Below are 17,303 nucleotides of genomic sequence, written 5' to 3' on the forward strand. Positions count from 1 at the left end.
GATAGCGGGAACGCAGCCTGGTGGTTCAGCGATGGCGGAGGGGTTGAGAGAGGCGGTGGCGAGGTAGAGCTGGGCGTTGGGATGAAGGACGGCGGGTAAATGAGAAATAGGAAGAGGGCCAGAGGTAGACCCTTGGGTAGAGGGGGGGGAGGGAACACCAGAGGTAAGGGTGTGGGAGCCGGAAGAGAAGCCATTACCTGCAGTCCCAGCAGGGGGGGGCGCCATTGGCCGCTGGCCATTTGATTGGCCAGAGGCTCTAAGGAGGCGGGACTTCCTCCTCCCCCACCCCCACCGAGCTTAAACATCTGCAGGGCAAAGCGCCAGAGTGAAGACAGGTTCGACCCTGAAATTTACGCTGGGAGGTGGGCGTGGGGGGTGCACAGAGACCCTGGTGTAACGTAGAATTCTGCCCGTGGCATTTATTTTCTACTGGCACCCCCTCCCCACTCCCCGCACCCCCCCCCAGCCCCCAGTGGTTCTGGGACCCCCCTCCCCGAGCGGTAGTGGATACCGGAGCGTACCTAATCTTGCGCCGTCCAATCCGTTGTCCAAAGTGGCTCTGCTCCCCCGGGGGCTTCGGAATGTGTTGGACCTGTCCCTACCCTGGGAGTGTCTCTGAGTCCTGGCTTGAGGCCCTCTCCCTGCCCCCGGGGGCCACCCCATTGCAGGCCCCAGGCAGGGCCTATCCCCCGTAGTAAGGCCTGGACATCCAAAGGGCAGCTCCAGGCCTCTCGGCCTGTAGTTGTCCGTGGAGATTGAAGGCCAGTGGGTGCCCTGAAGGTGAGGTGTGGTTGGGGTTGGGGTGGGGGTCATGGAGTGGGGGAGCAGTGGGAAAAGGGGATGGGGAAGAAATATTATGGGAGGCCTGCAGATTTTTAAGCTTCTCCCTGGCTAGGGTTAGGCCACAATGAAGTCATCACTGAGCGTGGCCAGGAAGGGCTCCTAATGGAGACAGAAGATGGGGAGCAGGATTCCTTTTGTCCAGCTCAGTAACATCACTATGCCTGCGGCCTCCTCCCCCACTCAAGAAGGGCCAAGGACCCTCAAGCCAAGATTAAGGGTTCCAGCAATCAGAGCCTCTGATCCAAGAACCACTCGCTCCCTGGGCTGTACGTTGAGTAAGATGATCAGATGCCAGAACAGGGAAGCAGTATTAGTTATACATGCAGAACTCTCCTGACCTAGAAACACCACACATAATTAGGTAATATTCACAAGAGCATAATAATATGGTAATTTGCAGGATTAATATTGATAACAGGCTCAATGTAACTAAGTGAAGCAGCACTTTGTTAATGAATACACAAAGGAATGTTGTAATTGGGTTCAACAATCTATTATTATATAATGCATATACATCAGATTCTTACAAACTGCAACGATTGCAAACAAAGCTGCCCCCACTGTGTGGAACTCAAGTCCCCTTCTGTGCTCTCAACGCCTTCCCATCTCTCTGACCTCCTCCAATCCAAGGCCGCACTCCCTCTGAACTCTCCATCCTTCTGACTCTGACACCTCATCCAATGCCCTCTTCCTCAACTCCACCAGTGGCCATTCAACCGCCTGGGTCTCACGCCCTCATTCATTCCCTTAAAGGTACTTTATATACACACGGTGTTGTTGTGAAAAGAGTGACTGGAGAGGAGACCACCATATTCTCACACCACCTCTGTGGGTAGAAATACCACATCATTAAGCGAATATGGACAGGCTAAATGGACAAGTGGGATTTATGCACAGGTGCAAGATTATACAGAAGCAAGAAACAAAAGATAATGATTGAGTCCAGTAATAGAACACATGATATACATAATTTATTTAAAACCTAGAAAGGATGAAGTAAAACATTCTCGTGGGTCTCTTTAGTAATTTCTTTACTGAAGGAGAAACTACCCTGAGTTTCTCTTCACACTCAATCTGTAGCTGGGCAGAACAAGAGATAAATAACTCCTAGAGTTCCTGTCAACAGACACATATTTTAACTGAGGTGCAAATTGACAGGCAAATTAAGTTATTGAAAAGAAAGAATTTGCATTCTTGTAGCGCCTTTCACGATCTTAGGATGCCCCAGGCCACTTTACAGCAAATGAAGCGCTTTTCAAAGTGTAGTCACTGTTGCAATATAGGAAATGCGCCAACCAAAGTGTGCACAGCAAGATCCCACAAACAGCGGTGCAATAATGGCCAGATAGTTTCCTTTTTCTAGTGATTTAAGATGGGAAATGTTGAAAAGCGCTCAGCGGCTCAGACAGAGCTCCATGGAAGCTCTTCGGCCGTGGAATAAGTATAAGGCTCAGGACACCGGGCAGACCCCTCCCCACGCCAGCCCCCCACCCCCCCACCTCCCCTCCCCTCCCCCCTGCTCTTCTCCCGATAGTGCCTCTGGAATTTATTACGTCCACCTCAGACGGCAAACATCGCATATGAACAACAGCTGCTTTGACAGTGTAGCACTCCGAATGGCAGCCTAAGTTGCGGGCTGAGGTCTCTGGAGTCTGAGGTCTCCAGACTAATACCAGGAACGGGCTGGTTGTCTCATGAGGAAAGGTTGGACAGGTTAGGCTTGTATCCGCTGGAGTTTAGAAGAGTGAGAGGCGACTTGATTGAAACCTTTAAGATCCTGAGGGGGCCTTGACAGGGTGGATGTGGAGAGGAGGTGCGGGAGAATCTAGAACTAGAGGCCACTGTTTAAAAACAGGCAACTAAGACAGAGAAGAGGAGAACTTTTTCTCTCTGAGTGCAGCGAGTCTTTGGAACTCTCTTCCTGAAAAGGCGGTGGAAGCAGAGTCTTGGAATATTTTTCAGGTAGAGGTAGATAGGTTCTTGGTAAGCGAGGGGGGTGAAAGGTTATCGGGGGGTAGGCGGGAATGTGGGGCTGAGGTTACAATCAGATCAGCCATGATCTTACTGAATGGCGCAGCAGGCTCGAGGGGCCGAGTGGCCTCACTCCTGCTCCTAACTCGTACGTTTGCATGGGGTGGGACTCGAACCCATGACATACTGAGTCGGAGGCTACTAACCGAGCCATGGCTGAACTGTAGGATTTGAAGCTACTGTTCTCATCTTGTTTGCTAGCCTCCGATTGAAGCTGGTTGTTGTGCCTGGACCACCCCCTGTAGGGTTTCTGTTTGCCGGAGATGGGGTGTGCGCTCCCGATAGGGATATCGCCACCCCTCCCTCCTCTTTCTCACCAAAGCCCAGGCCAGCTGGACCTCGAGGTTTCAAGCCGCTCATGTGCAGGCAGGGCTGGAGTTTTCAAAGCCCATCTGCAACGGTGGACAGCTTAAGACCTCCTGGGCCATTCAACCTGTCCCCGCACTCCCTACCCTCACCTTTCAAACCATGTGACTTCCTGGAAGAGGCAAAAGACCAGTGGTGGGTGAGCGGGTGGGGAGATTATGGAAATGCCTCTCTGATTTTCCCCCCCACCCCCAACCCATGATGATCAAAAATAGTCCAGTAGGTCATTCTGGCCCTGTTAGAACTGACCGTTTGTACAGAGTGTTGTGGTTCACTCAGAGAGTCTGTGTTGCCGTGGCTACCTGCACTTTTCACACGCATGTTGTATTCTGGAGTTACGGAGGATGGTGGTAGAGGCTCCAACGCTCTTCCCCATCACATGGCTGACCAGGAATCTCTCCCGTTCGCCATTGGAAAGCGTCGGAAGGATTGACGCTCAACCGGTTTGGACGCTGTACGAAAACACCTTCGTTGACGCATCAAGTCCTGGAGTGGGACTTGAACCTGGATACGTCTGGCTCAGAGGCAAAGGACGCTACCCACTGCGCCACAAGAGCTCCCTCGTAAGGTGAGGGGACAGAGGGTGTTTCTGCTTGTGGGGGAAACCAAAAATGAGGGTGGCCGGGGGGGGGAGCGCGGCATAGATAGCGCTCAGTTCCCATTGCCGGTGAATGGGGAGTTTCCCCTTTAGATAAGGTGATGCAGCGACAGAGAGAACCAGATGGCTGGTGGGCCCCACCTACCATGTTCAAGAAGCAAGCGGTGAGTGTGGGCCCTGTGCGTTCAAGATTGCGGACAATTTGACATTCACACATCCGTGAAACAGATTTATCACCATCAAACAAGCTGGGGCTCGAATCGCACATTAATATTCATACAGGCAAATGATTTAATCAGAATAATCACGTTGCGAGTCGTTTGTCAATAATGTAAAGGGCACGTTTGGCTGAACATATTCATGGCCCTGTTAATATAAACAGATTATCATGTTAACTCATTAAAACTACATCAGGTTTTTCAGCACGGCTACTCCTCAACACATCAACTGCAGTGCTTTTGTGATCGCTGTGCCGCACACAAAGCAATTCAGGCTCCCACTGTACCCATCAAACACTCCCAGGACAGGTACAGCACGGGGTTAGATACAGAGTAAAGCTCCCTCTACACTGTCCCCATCAAACACTCCCAGGACAGGTACAGCACGGGGTTAGATACAGAGTAAAGCTCCCTCTACACTGTCCCCATCAAACACTCCCAGGACAGGTACAGCACGGGGTTAGATACAGAGTAAAGCTCCCTCTACACTGACCCCATCAAACACTCCTAGGGCAGATACAGCGCAGTCAAAACTAGTGGGTATGAGTGCCTCTCGAGGTCTCTGCCTGTGCCAGTATCTGGGTAAGCCTGGCCCTCTTGGGTTGTGTGTATAAATAGAGTGAATCCTGTGTTCTTGGCGGTTTAATGCTGCTGCTCTGAGCTCTGGTAGATGCTGAAGTCTCCCTCACAGTTGTGAGGGAAGAGCACTCATCATAACTTTGGAGGGTCAGTACTGAGGGAGTGCTGCACTGTCAGAGGGTCAGTACTGAGGGAGTGCTGCACTGTCGGAGGGTCAGTACTGAGGGAGTGCTGCACTGTCGGAGGGTCAGTACTGAGGGAGTGCTGCACTGTCAGAGGGTCAGTACTGAGGGAGCGCTGCACTGTCGGAGGGTCAGTACTAAGGGAGCGCTGCACTGTTGGAGGGTCAGTACTGAGGGAGCGCTGCACTGTCGGAGGGTCAGTACTGAGGGAGTGCGGCACTGTCGGAGGGTCAGTACTGAGGGAGTGCTGCACTGTCGGAGGGTCAGTACTGAGGGAGTGCTGCACTGTCGGAGGGTCAGTACTGAGGGAGCGCCGCACTGTCAGAGAGTCAGTACTGAGGGAGTGCTGCACTGTCAGAGGGTCAGTACTGAGGGAGTGCTGCACTGTCGGAGGGTCAGTACTGAGGGAGTGCTGCACTATCAGAGGGTCAGTACTGAGGGAGTGCTGCACTGTCAGAGGGTCAGTACTGAGGGAGTGCTTCACTGTTGGAGGGTCAGTACTGAGGGAATGCTGCACTGTCGGAGGGTCAGTACTGAGGGAGTGCTGCACTGTCAGAGGGTCAGTACTGAGGGAGTGCTGCACTGTCAGAGGGTCAGTACTGAGGGAGTGCTTCACTGTTGGAGGGTCAGTACTGAGGGAATGCTGCACTGTCGGAGGGTCAGTACTGAGGGAGTGCTGCACTGTCAGAGGGTCAGTACTGAGGGAGTGCTGCACTGTCAGAGGGTCAGTACTGAGGGAGTGCTGCACTGTCGGAGGGTCAGTACTGAGGGAGTGCTGCACTGTCGGAGGGTCAGTACTGAGGGAGTGCTGCACTGTCGGAGGGTCAGTACTGAGGGAGTGCTGCACTGTCAGAGGGTCAGTACTGAGGGAGTGCTGCACTGTCGGAGGGTCAGTACTGAGGGCGTGCTGCACTGTCAGAGGGTCAGTACTGAGGGAGTGCTGCACTGTCAGAGGGTCAGTACTGAGGGAGTGCTGCACTGTCGGAGGGTCAGTACTGAGGGAGTGCTGCACTGTCAGAGGGTCAGTACTGAGGGAGTGCTGCACTGTCAGAGGGTCAGTACTGAGGGAGTGCTGCACTATCAGAGGGTCAGTACTGAGGGAGTGCTGCACTGTCAGAGGGTCAGTACTGAGGGAGTGCTGCACTGTCAGAGGGTCAGTACTGAGGGAGTGCTTCACTGTTGGAGGGTCAGTACTGAGGGAATGCTGCACTGTCGGAGGATCAGTACTGAGGGAGTGCTGCACTGTCAGAGGGTCAGTACTGAGGGAGTGCTGCACTGTCAGAGGGTCAGTACTGAGGGAGTGCTGCACTGTCAGAGGGTCAGTACTGAGGGAGTGCTTCACTGTCGGAGGGTCAGTACTGAGGGAATGCTGCACTGTCGGAGGGTCAGTACTGAGGGAGTGCTGCACTGTCAGAGGGTCAGTACTGAGGGAGTGCTGCACTGTCAGAGGGTCAGTACTGAGGGAGTGCTGCACTGTCAGAGGGTCAGTACTGAGGGAGTGCTGCACTGTCAGAGGGTCAGTACTGAGGGAGTGCTTCACTGTTGGAGGGTCAGTACTGAGGGAGTGCTGCACTGTCGGAGGGTCAGTACTGAGGGAGTGCTGCACTGTTGGAGGGTCAGTACTGAGGGAGTGCTGCACTGTCGGAGGGTCAGTACTGAGGGAGCGCTGCACTGTCGGAGGGTCAGTACTGAGGGAATGCTGCACTGTCGGAGGGTCAGTACTGAGGGAGGGCTGCACTGTCGGAGGGTCAGTACTGAGGGAGTGCTGCACTGTCGGAGGGTCAGTACTGAGGGAGTGCTGCACTGCCAGAGGGTCAGTCCAGCATTTTCGGAGGAAGAAGAGTAGGGTGGGCATGTGTCCTGGGAGCATTAGTTACCCCTCAGCCAACATTAAAAAACAGATTAAAGATGCATTAACCTGACGTGCTCTCTGTGGGATCTTGCTGTGCTGGAGTTAGCTACATTGCCACAGTGGCTTCAAAAGTGAGTGTATGGCTGGGCGATGTGCTGGGACTGTGAAAGGCGCTTTCCAAATGCAGGATTCCCCCCCACCCCCCCAGGCCAAACCATCTGCAGAAAAACCCTCTGCCCTTTCGAAGCGAAGTGGTCATTAATAAGCCCTCGATTTTATTTTGGCACCGGATACTGTTTCGCTTTGAAGTTAGAATAATTTCCATTCATTAATATATATTAAAGGTAATTGAGCATGGTTTCGTAAATACCACTTACGTAACAGTTGTGAGTTTGTAATAGGATCAAGTAATGAATTTTCGCCCAAGCATGGTTGTGTCATTAGCAGCCAAGAGCTTCTTAGTTTGCTGAATCGCTGATGTAGCAGAAATATTTCCTGCACTTTGGACCTTTCCATTAACTCGCACGTCTTGCCTCAGGCTCCCCGTTAATCAATTGGTAAGAAATCTTAGTTGTGAGACGTTGTGGCTTGATAGGAACGGAGAGTCTCCAGAACGTTCCACACGCTTAGCTGGGAGGGATTACTTCAGACCGAAAAGTCCGAGCGTTCAGTTATTGTCTCTCGCATTCCTGCCCTCACTGTTTCTGTCTGTCTGTCTGTCTCTCTCTGCCTCACTCTGTCCTTCTCTTTGCCTATTGTCTGTCTGTCTCTCTCTCTCTCTCTGTCCGCCTCTCTGTTTTTCTCTCTGTCTCTATTTCTTTTCTTTCTCTCTCTCGCTGTCTCTCTCTCTCTCTCTCTCTCTCTGTCTCACTCTGTCCTTCTCTTTGCCTGCTGTCTGTCTGCCTGCTTTTCTCTCACTCTGTCTCTATTTCTTTGTTCTTCTCTCTCTCTGTTTTTCTCTCTCTCTCTCTCTGCCTCACGCTGCCTGTTGTCTGACTATCCGTCCGTCTCTCTCTCTCTCTCTCTCTCTCTGTGCCTGTCTGTCTGTCTCTCTCTATCTGTCTGTTTCTCACCATCTTTATTTCGCTGTCTCTCTCTCTGTTTTTCTTTCTAATTCTCTCTTCTGTGTATCTCTCGCTTTCTCTGTCTCAGTATCTCTCTATCTCCCTCTCTATCTCTCTGAATGTCTTTTTCTCAGTCTGACTTTCTCTGTCCCTGTCACTCCATGTCTCTCTCTCTCTGTCTCAATCTCTTTGTCCATATCTCTCTAGCTGTCTCTCTCTGTTTCTCTCTGTCACTATTTCTTTGCCCTTCTCTCTTTCGCGTTCTCTTTCTGTCTCTATCTGTCCTTCCCTCTCTCTCTGTTTCTCTCCCTCTCTGTCTCTATCTCTTTGTCCTGCCCACTCTCACTGTCTCTCTCTGTTTCTTTCTCTTTCTCTGTCTACATCCCCCTGTTTAGCTCTCTCTCTCGGTCTCTATGTCTTTGCCCTTCTCTCTCTCTCACTTTCTCTCTCTGTTTTTCTCTCTCTCTGCCTCTATCTCTCTGTTCTTCTCTCTCTCTCGCTGTCTCTCTCCGCTTCCCTCTCTCTATGTCCCTCTCTGTTTCACTCTCTATCTCTGTCTCTCGCTCTTTTTCTGTGCCCTTCTTTCTCCCTCTCTCTATCCTTCCATATTACAAACACGCTACAGAGGAGCTGGACGAAAGTGCAAAAGGGATTTACAAGGATGGTACGAGATCTGGGAGGCAAAATCTCCCAGGAAAGATAGAACAGCCTTTGGCTCTTTTTCTCCAGGAAAGAGAAGTTGAAGGGGTAACTGGATCAAGATCCTTAAAATTCTGAAGGGGTTCGAGAGGGTAAAGAAGACGCTCCCACTTGTGGGGCGTTCAGAACCAGAGCCCCTCAACGTTAAGATAGTCACAATCGGCAATTCAGGAGAAACGTCTTTACCCAGAGAGTGGGGAGAATGTGTGGAACTCGCTGCTGCCTGGGTAGACGAGGTGAATAGCACAGATGTGTTTAATGGAAATCGAGATAAATACAAGAGGGGGGGGAAAGGAATAGAAGGATATGCTGATAGCGCAAGCTGAAGTAGGACAATGGATTCAGGACCATGGGAACAAGAGGAGGCCATTCACCCCTCGAGTCACCATTTGATGAAATCATGGCTGATCTGCAACCTAACGATATACCCACTTTGCCCCGTTATCTCTTAATACCCTTGGCTAAGAGAAATCCTGTTAATCAAAGCTTTAAAATGAATGATTGACCCACTCCAATCACTGTTTGCAGGAAAGAGTTCCAAACTTCTACCCCTCTCTCTTTCTAATTATATCCTGGCACCAGTGGAAGGTGTGTCTCTCTCTCTCTCTCTTCCTCGGTCTCTCCATCTCTCTTTCTATTTCTGTCTCTCTGTCTCTGTGTCTCTATCTCTCTCTAAATATCTCTGTCTCCCTCTCGGTCTCTCTATCTCTCTATAACTCTCTGTCTCTATCTTTCTTTGTCTCTCTCTCTCTCTCTAGACATATATCTCTGTGTCTATCTCTCTGTCCCTCTCTCTCTCTCTTTAATCTTCTCTCTATTTCCCTCTGTCACTTTCTCGGACTCTTTATCTCTCTCTATATATCTCAGTCTCTCTCTCTCTAGGTATATATCGCTGTGTCTATCTCTCCGTCTCTCTCTCTTTATTCTTCTCTCTCTATCTCCCTCTGTTGCTTTCTCGGTCTCTCTAACTCCTTCTATATCTCTCAGTCTATCTCTCTCTAGATAAATATCTCTGTGTCTATCTGTCTGTCTCTTTCTCTTTATTCTACTCTTTCTCTCTATCTCCCTCTGTCTCTTTCTCGGTCTCTCTCTCTCTATACCTCTCTGTCTCTATATCTCTCTGTCTCTCTTTATTCTTCTCCCTATTTCCCTCTGTCACTTTCTCGGTCTCTCTATCTCCCTCTATATCTCTCGGTCTCTCTAGATAAATATCTCTGTGTCTATCTCTCTGTCTCTCGCTCTTTATTCTACTCTCTCTCTATCTCCCTCTGTCTCTTTCTCGGTCTCTCTCTTTCTATACCTCTCTGTCTCTATATCTCTCTGTCTCTCCCTCTTTAGATATATATCTCCATGTCTCGATCTCTCTCGTTATTCTCTCCCTCCATCTTCCTCTCTATCTCTCCGTTCCTCTATCTTTCTATACCTGTCTGCCTCCCCATCGCTCTCTCTCCATCTTTATCTCTTTTTCTCTCTATATATTTCTGTCACGCTCTCATACTCACTCTCTATTTCCCCCCTCTCTCTCCGCTTCCCTCTTTCCCCCTCCCAACCTCTCCCTCTCTCTATCCATTCTCTCTCTCTCCCTGTCGCTCCCAATCTCTCTCTCTGCCTCTGTCTCTCTCTGGCTCCCTGTATTTCTGTTATCCCTACTCTATGCCTCTCACAACTCCTCGCTTCTCTACGCTGGTTTTTTCTCTCCCCCTATCCCCACAAACCCTCACCACTGCCCCGCCCCCTCCCTCCTGGTCCTCTCACTCCTCTGCTCTCTAGTGGAACCATCGGGCAGGATTTTTTTTAACCTTCCCGGGCGGGAGTGGCGGTGGGGGTGGTTCCTGGAGCAGTCCCGAGGCTGGACTTCCTCCGGCGACCGGATCCCGACATCGGTTTCCCGCTGGCTGGCCGGTTAACGGGCAGGCAGTGCGAAACACATCCTGCGGTGCTCAGCGTTGCCGGGGTGGGTGGGTCGGTGTGGGAGGAGGGCAGGCGTGTGCGGTAAAACCTCCCCGAGGCACAGAGCCGCCTCGGGGAGCTGAAGATTTACAACATCGAAAGTAATAAAAAGCTTTTAAAAAGAATGTCCCCCTCGTGTGACTCTGTCACAGGAACAGGTTACGAATGAAACTTAAACATTTTAACTTGATTTTTATTTGATTGGCGGAAACCTCATCCGGCCCGTGGATGAGGTTTCCTTAAAAAAAAAACCCCCAAAGGCCGCTTGTCCTTTTCGCCTTCCCCCGCCGACCGTAAGGTTTGGACGGGTTGCGGAGAATTTCATTCCATTGGAACTTTAATGGCCTTAACAGGGCCTGTTCACTGTCAGCTGCCAACTTCCCAGCCGACCGAAATATCGCACAAGTGCGTCATGATATCGCCATGTCATCGCACGTCATTGTACGCTCGAGGGCGTTGGACAGGCGCCTGCCCCGCTCAGCTCAAATTTCTGCAGAAAGAGGCCATTCAGCCCATTGTGTCTAAAACGATACTAGCCGCTCATTTTAACCCCATTCCCCCAGCACCTGGTCCCATAGCCTTAGGAGGTTACAGCGCTTCAGATGCAGATCCAGGCACCTTTTAAATGAGTTTTTTTAGCCTCAGCCACCCTCTTAGGCCCTGAATTCCCAGACACCCTACCGCCCTCTGGGTGAAAAAAGGTTTTCCTCGTGGCCCCTCTAACTTTCCACCTTAAATCCACGCCCCCCTGTTAATTGACCCCTCAGCTAGGGGAAACAAGTCTTTACTGTCCACCCTCTCTCGGCCCCTCCATAATGTTGTACACCTCAGTTAGGTCACCCCTCAACCTCCTCTGTACTAAGGGAAACAACCCCAGCCTATCCAATCTCTCCTCAAAGCTGCAGTTTTCAAGCCCTGGCAGCATTCTTGTAAATCTCCTCTGTACTTTCTCGAGAGCAATTATGTCCTTCCTGTCATGTGACCAGAACCATACCCAAAATTCCACCCAACCCGAAATTTATACAGTTCTATCATTACATTCCTGCTTTTGTATTCAATACCTCATCCAGTAAAGGAAAGCACTCCATATACTTTCTTTACCACCTTGCCCACCTGTCCTTCCACCTTCAGGGACCTGTGGACATGCACTCCAAGGTATCTCACTCCCTCAACCCCTCTCAGAATCCTCCCGTTTATTGAGCATTCCCTTGCTTTGTTTGCCTTCCCCAAATGCATTACCTCACACTTTTCCAGATTGAATTCCATTTGCCACTTCTCCGCCCACTCAACAAAACCATTGATATCATTCTGGAGACGACAGCTATCCTCTTCACTATCAACTACATGGCCAATTTTTGTGTCATCTGCAAATTTCCCAATTATGCCTCCCATATTTAAGTCTAAATCATTAATATATCCAACAAACAGCAAGGGCCCCAACGCTGTACCCTGTGGAACACCACTGGAAACCATTATCCATTCGCAAAAACATCCATCGACCATTATCCTTTGTTTCCTGTCGCTGAGCCAATTTTGGATCTAACCTTCCACCTTCCCCTGTATCCCATGAGATCTTGCTTTCCTGACCAGTCTGCCATATGGGACCTTGTCAAAGGCCTTACTGAAATCCATGTAGACAACATCCACTACACTACCCTCATTAATCCTCCTTGTTGCTTCCTCAAAACATTCTATTAAGTTAGTAAGATATGATCTTCCCCTAACAAAATCATGTTGACTGTCCCTGACCAATCCGTGTCTTTCTAAGTGACAGTTTATCCTGTCTCGCAGAATTGCTTCCAATAGTTTCCCCATCACCGAAGTCAGACTGACCGCCCTATAAATGTTTGGCCTATCCCTCACACCCTTTTTAAATTATGGTACAACATTCTCAGACCTCCAATCCTCTGGGACCTCGCCTGTATCCATTGAGGATTGGAAAATGATCCTCAGAGCATCCGCTATCTCCTCCCTGGCTTCTTCAACAGCCTGGGATACAATCCATCTGGCCCTGGGGATTTATCCACCTTCAAGGATGCTAGTCCCTCCAGTACTTCCTCTCTCACTATGCTTATTGTATCTAATATTTCACACTCCACCTCCTTAACTAGAATGTCTGCATCATCCCTCTCCTTAGTGAAGACAGAGACAAAGTACTCATTGAGAACCCTGCCCACATCTTCAGCATCAACTCACAAGTTACAATGTACATCTCTGATAGGCCCTACCTTTTCCTTAGTTATTCTCTTGCCCCTAATGTTCTGGTAAAACACCTTTGGGTTTTCTGTGATTTTACCTGTCAATATTTTTTGAATCCTCTCTTTGCTTTCCTAATATCCATTTTTATTTCACCCCTGTACTTTCTATACTCCTCTAGGCTTTCTACAGTATTAAGTATTTTATGACTGTCATAAGTTTTCTTTTTCTGCTTTATCTTGGCCTGTATGCTTCTGGATAACCAAGGGACTCTAGATTTGGCAGTACCCCTCTTTTTCTTTGTGGGGATATGTCTATACTGCGCCTGTAGAATCTCACCTTTGAATGTCTCCCACTGATTTGACATAGTTTTTCCTTCTAATAGCTGTATCCAGTCCACTCTCACCAGCTCACCTCTCAGCTCAGTAAAATTTGTCTTCCCCCAATTCAGGACTTTTACTCCTTTGTCCTTTTCTATAATGACGCTAAATCTAACTATAGTATGGTCGCTATCTCCAAAATGGCCCTCCACTGCTACTTCGTCCACTTGCCCAGCTTCATTTCCTAAGGCTAAATCTAAAACTGCGCCCCCTCTTGCTGGGTTTGTTACATCCTGGCTAAAAACATTCTCTTGAATGCAGTTCAAGGATTTTGCACCCTTCACACTGTTCGTATCCCAATTGATATTAGGGTAGTTGATGTCCCCCAATGATTAATGGTCTATTGCTTTTGCACTCAGGAATCTGTCCACATATTTGCTCTTCTAACTCCCTCCCACTATTTGGGGTCTATAGTACACTCCGAGCAGTGTGGCTGCCCCTTTTTTATTTCTGAGTTCAATGCATATGGCCTCATTTGATGCTCCATTTAATATGCCATCCCTCTTCACAGCCGTAATTGATTCTTTAACCAACAATGCTACACCCCCACCTTTTTTATCCCCGCCCTATCCTGCCTGAAAATTCTATATCCAGGGATGTTGAGCTGCCATTTTTGCCCTTCCTCAAGCCCTCAGCTCATCAGCTTCATTTACTATGGCTCCTTGCATTTACATATGTACCTTTTGACACTGCCAAAAACTGTACACTTCTTAACCTGTGCTGCTTCCATCTTTCAGAGTCGCTCACTGATGCTCCATCTCCCATTCCCTGCAATGAATTTGCCCTCGGGTTCCCATCCCCCTGCCAATCTAGTTTAAATCTCCCCCCCGCACCCCACCCCAAACCAGCACTAGCAAATCTCCCTGAGAGGATGTTCGTCCCAGTCCTGTTCAGGTGTAGACTGTCCAGCTTGTACTGGTCCCACCTTCCCTAGAACAGGCCCCAGTGCCTAAGAAATCTGATGCCCTCCCTCCAGCACCAGCTTTCCCAGTCTTGTGTTTAATCATTCAACTCTCCTATCTCTATACTCACTTGCACATGGGTCTGGGAATAATCCTGAGATTATTGCTTTAGAAGTCCTGCTTTTCAGTCTCCTACCTAGCTGTCTAAGGTCCGCTTTCAGGACCTCAACCCTATTCCTACCTAAGTCATTGGTACCAACGTGGACTACGACCTCTGGCTGATCACCCTCCCCCAGAAGAACATCCTGCAGTCGCCCTGTGACATCCTTGACCCTGCCACCAGCGAGGCAACATACCATCCTGGAGTCACGTCTACGTCCACAGAAACGCCTGTCTGTTCCCCTAGCTAACGAATCCCCTATTACTACTGCTCTTCCCCTCTTCTTCTCCCCTCCTGCACAGCAGAGCTGCCTGTGGCCCCACAAACTTGGCTCTGACTGCACTCCACCAAGGAACCAACACCCTCGCCGGTATCCAAAATGGAAAACCGATTGGCGAGCGGGTCCCCGGGGGACTCCTGCACTACCTGCCTCATTTTCTTGGGCTGCCTGGTGGTCACCCATTCCCTTTCTGTCTCCAGGCTCCTAAGCTGCAGTGAGCCCGCCTCTCTGAACATGCTATCCACATAGCTCCCAGCCTCACGGGTACGCCACAGCGATTCCAGCCACCACTCGACCTCCAAAACCCGAAGCCCAAGGTTGTGCAGCTGGTGACACCTCCTGCACACGTGGTCGTCTAGGACACTGGTAGCGTCCACGACTTCCCACATATTACAAGACACGCATTCCACTTGACTGAGCTGTCCTGCCCTGGCTTCAATTTCCCTTGCGTTAACTTTATTGTGGTTTACTTATGCAACTTTATTTTACCTGGCCTCAGCTTAACTTTATTTCCCTACTATTTGTGTTTCTTACTTAAATGTTATTAGTCCCTTCTTTTAAAAAGAACCTGCTTTACTAATTCTCAGCTACTTGATGAAACTCCCTAACAGCAGTTTCTCACAAACCAATGAACTTTTGTCTCTCCTGCGAGGTTAGGTGGTGGGTGCTGCTGACGGCCTGTCCCAGAGTCCTCCTCTCACACTCTCCCCTAGGTGCTGCTGACGGCCTGTCCCAGAGTCCTCCTCTCACACTCTCCTTTAGGTGCTGCTGACTGTCCCAGAGTCCTCCTCTCACACTCTCCTCTAGGTGCTGCTGACTGCCTGTCCCGGGGTCCTCCTCTCACACTCTCCTCTAGGTGCTGCTGACTGCCTGTCCCAGGGTCCTCCTCTCACATTCTCCTCTAGGTGCTGCTGACTGCCTGTCCCAGAGTCCTCCTCTCACACTCTCCTCTAGGTGCTGCTGACTGCCTGTCCCAGAGGCCTCCTCTCACACTCTCCTCTAGGTGCTGCTGACTGCCTGTCCCAGAGGCCTCCTCTCACACTCTCCTCTAGGTGCTGCTGACTGCCTGTCCCAGAGTCCTCCTCTCACACTCTCCTCTAGGTGCTGCTGACGGCCTGTCCCAGAGTCCTCCTCTCACACTCTCCTCTAGGTGCTGCTGACTGCCTGTCCCAGGGTCCTCCTCTCACACTCTCCTCTAGGTGCTGCTGACTGCCTGTCCCAGAGGCCTCCTCTCACACTCTCCTCTAGGTGCTGCTGACTGTCAGTCCCAGAGTCCTCCTCTCGCACTCTCCTCTAGGTGCTGCTGACTGCCTGTCCCAGAGTCCTCCTCTCGCACTCTCCTCTAGGTGCTGCTGACTGTCAGTCCCAGAGTCCTCCTCTCACACTCTCCTCTAGGTGCTGCTGACTGCCTGTCCCAGGGTCCTCCTCTCACACTCTCCTCTAGGTGCTGCTGACTGCCTGTCCCAGAGGCCTCCTCTCACACTCTCCTCTAGGTGCTGCTGACTGTCAGTCCCAGAGTCCTCCTCTCGCACTCTCCTCTAGGTGCTGCTGACTGCCTGTCCCAGGGTCCTCCTCTCGCACGCTCCTCATTTTCTCCCTGGTCTCTCTCTCCCTCTCTCCCCCCCCCAGCTCTCCCTCCGTCACTCACTCTGTTCTTTCTCTCCCTCCCCCTCTCTCTCTCTCCCTCCCTCTCTCTCGCAGTATGGTCTACACGCTGGTGAGCTTCTAACTCCAGTCTACAGCCCGGCATTTTGCTTTGGCGAGGCGTTTGGTGGGGGCCTGGGATTACAGAGGACACGGACAATGTGGCTAAGAGGATCACTACAGGACAGCGAAGGCCAGCCTCTCCCTGGAGGGTGGCTGCCATTGAATTGTGGATAACGCTGCTGCCCCAAAGTATCGGCAGGGCCAGCTCCCTCCAAAGTCCTCCATTACTTAAACCGAAATCTGGGACGGACCCTGAAGGGTACTGAGGACAACAAACGACGGAGAGGACGGCACATGAGCTGCGTGTGAATTCATAGCCCTGTTTACAGACACTTATAAGTCTATCACTATAACTGGATTATTTAGTCAGTGGTGAATGTATAGCAAACTAACTGCTAATTGTTTTTTTTAAAATGTGGATTGTGTTTGACTTGTTTGTCATTTTTTCGAGAGTCTCGCGTTGAGTTAACAGCTAGATTTAGCTGGGCCTATAGTGAGTCTGGGTCTAGCGGCTCTGGGCCTAGCAATTCTGGGCTTAGCGACCCTGGGCCTAGCGACTCTGGCCTAGAAACTCTGGCCTAGAAACTCTGGGCCTAGAGACTCTGGGTCTATCGACTCTGGGACTCGTGACTCTGGGCCTAGTGATTCTGGGCCTAGCAACTCTAGGTCTAGTGACTCTGGGCCTAGTGATCCTGGGCCTAGCAACTCTAGGTCTAGTGACTCTGGGCCTAGTGATCCTGGGCCTAGCAACTCTAGGTCTAGTGACTCTGGGCCTAGTGATCCTGGGTCTACTGATTCTGAGTCTAGTGACTCTGGGCCTAGTGACTCTGGGCCTAGTGACTTTGGGTCTACTGATTCTGAGTCTAGTGACTCTTGGCCTAGTGATTCTGGGTCTAGTGACTCTGGGCCTAGTGATTCTGGGTCTGGCGACTCTGGGTCTAGTGACTCTGGGCCTAGTGATCCTGGGTCTAGCGACTCTGGGCCTAGTGACTCTGGTGAGTCGGGTCTGACTCGGGTTTGAGGTGGGAGAGGCCTGAGAGATGGAAATTGTCATCCTGAGAGGGCGGCCTGAAGAGAGAAGGTGGGAAGCAGCAAGAATGGGAACATGAAAGCTGGGCGCTGTGAAGTGGAGGGGGAGGGGGGTGGTCGGTTGCCTAACTGGGGTCCAGCAGGCGGGAGGCCATTTTAGATCAGGTCCCATGTGTGGGGTTTTGTACAAAGCATCTTTGATGCTCAGAATTCCCATCAGCTCCCAGGGTTTCTGAGAGACAACTAGGAGGAAGCGGAGGTGGGGGC

The 17,303-nt window shown here is 50.7% G+C and overlaps 1 protein-coding gene across 1 annotated transcript in view; it reads left to right on the top strand.

The window, feature by feature from the left end:
* The window catches only part of LOC144670206 (protein cornichon homolog 2-like), a 31,657-nt gene extending 15,247 nt beyond the window's left edge, over positions 1-16,410 (top strand). Inside the window, exon 4 of the mRNA XM_078532692.1 lies at positions 16,002-16,410. Within this exon, the coding sequence (XP_078388818.1) occupies positions 16,002-16,029 (28 nt within the window). The 3' untranslated portion in view covers positions 16,030-16,410. The remainder of the gene's footprint in view (positions 1-16,001) is intronic.
* The last annotated feature ends 893 nt before the right edge of the window (positions 16,411-17,303 follow it).

This window comes from Cetorhinus maximus, chromosome 31, assembly GCF_964194155.1.
Source record: "Cetorhinus maximus chromosome 31, sCetMax3.hap1.1, whole genome shotgun sequence".
NCBI lineage: Eukaryota > Metazoa > Chordata > Chondrichthyes > Lamniformes > Cetorhinidae > Cetorhinus > Cetorhinus maximus.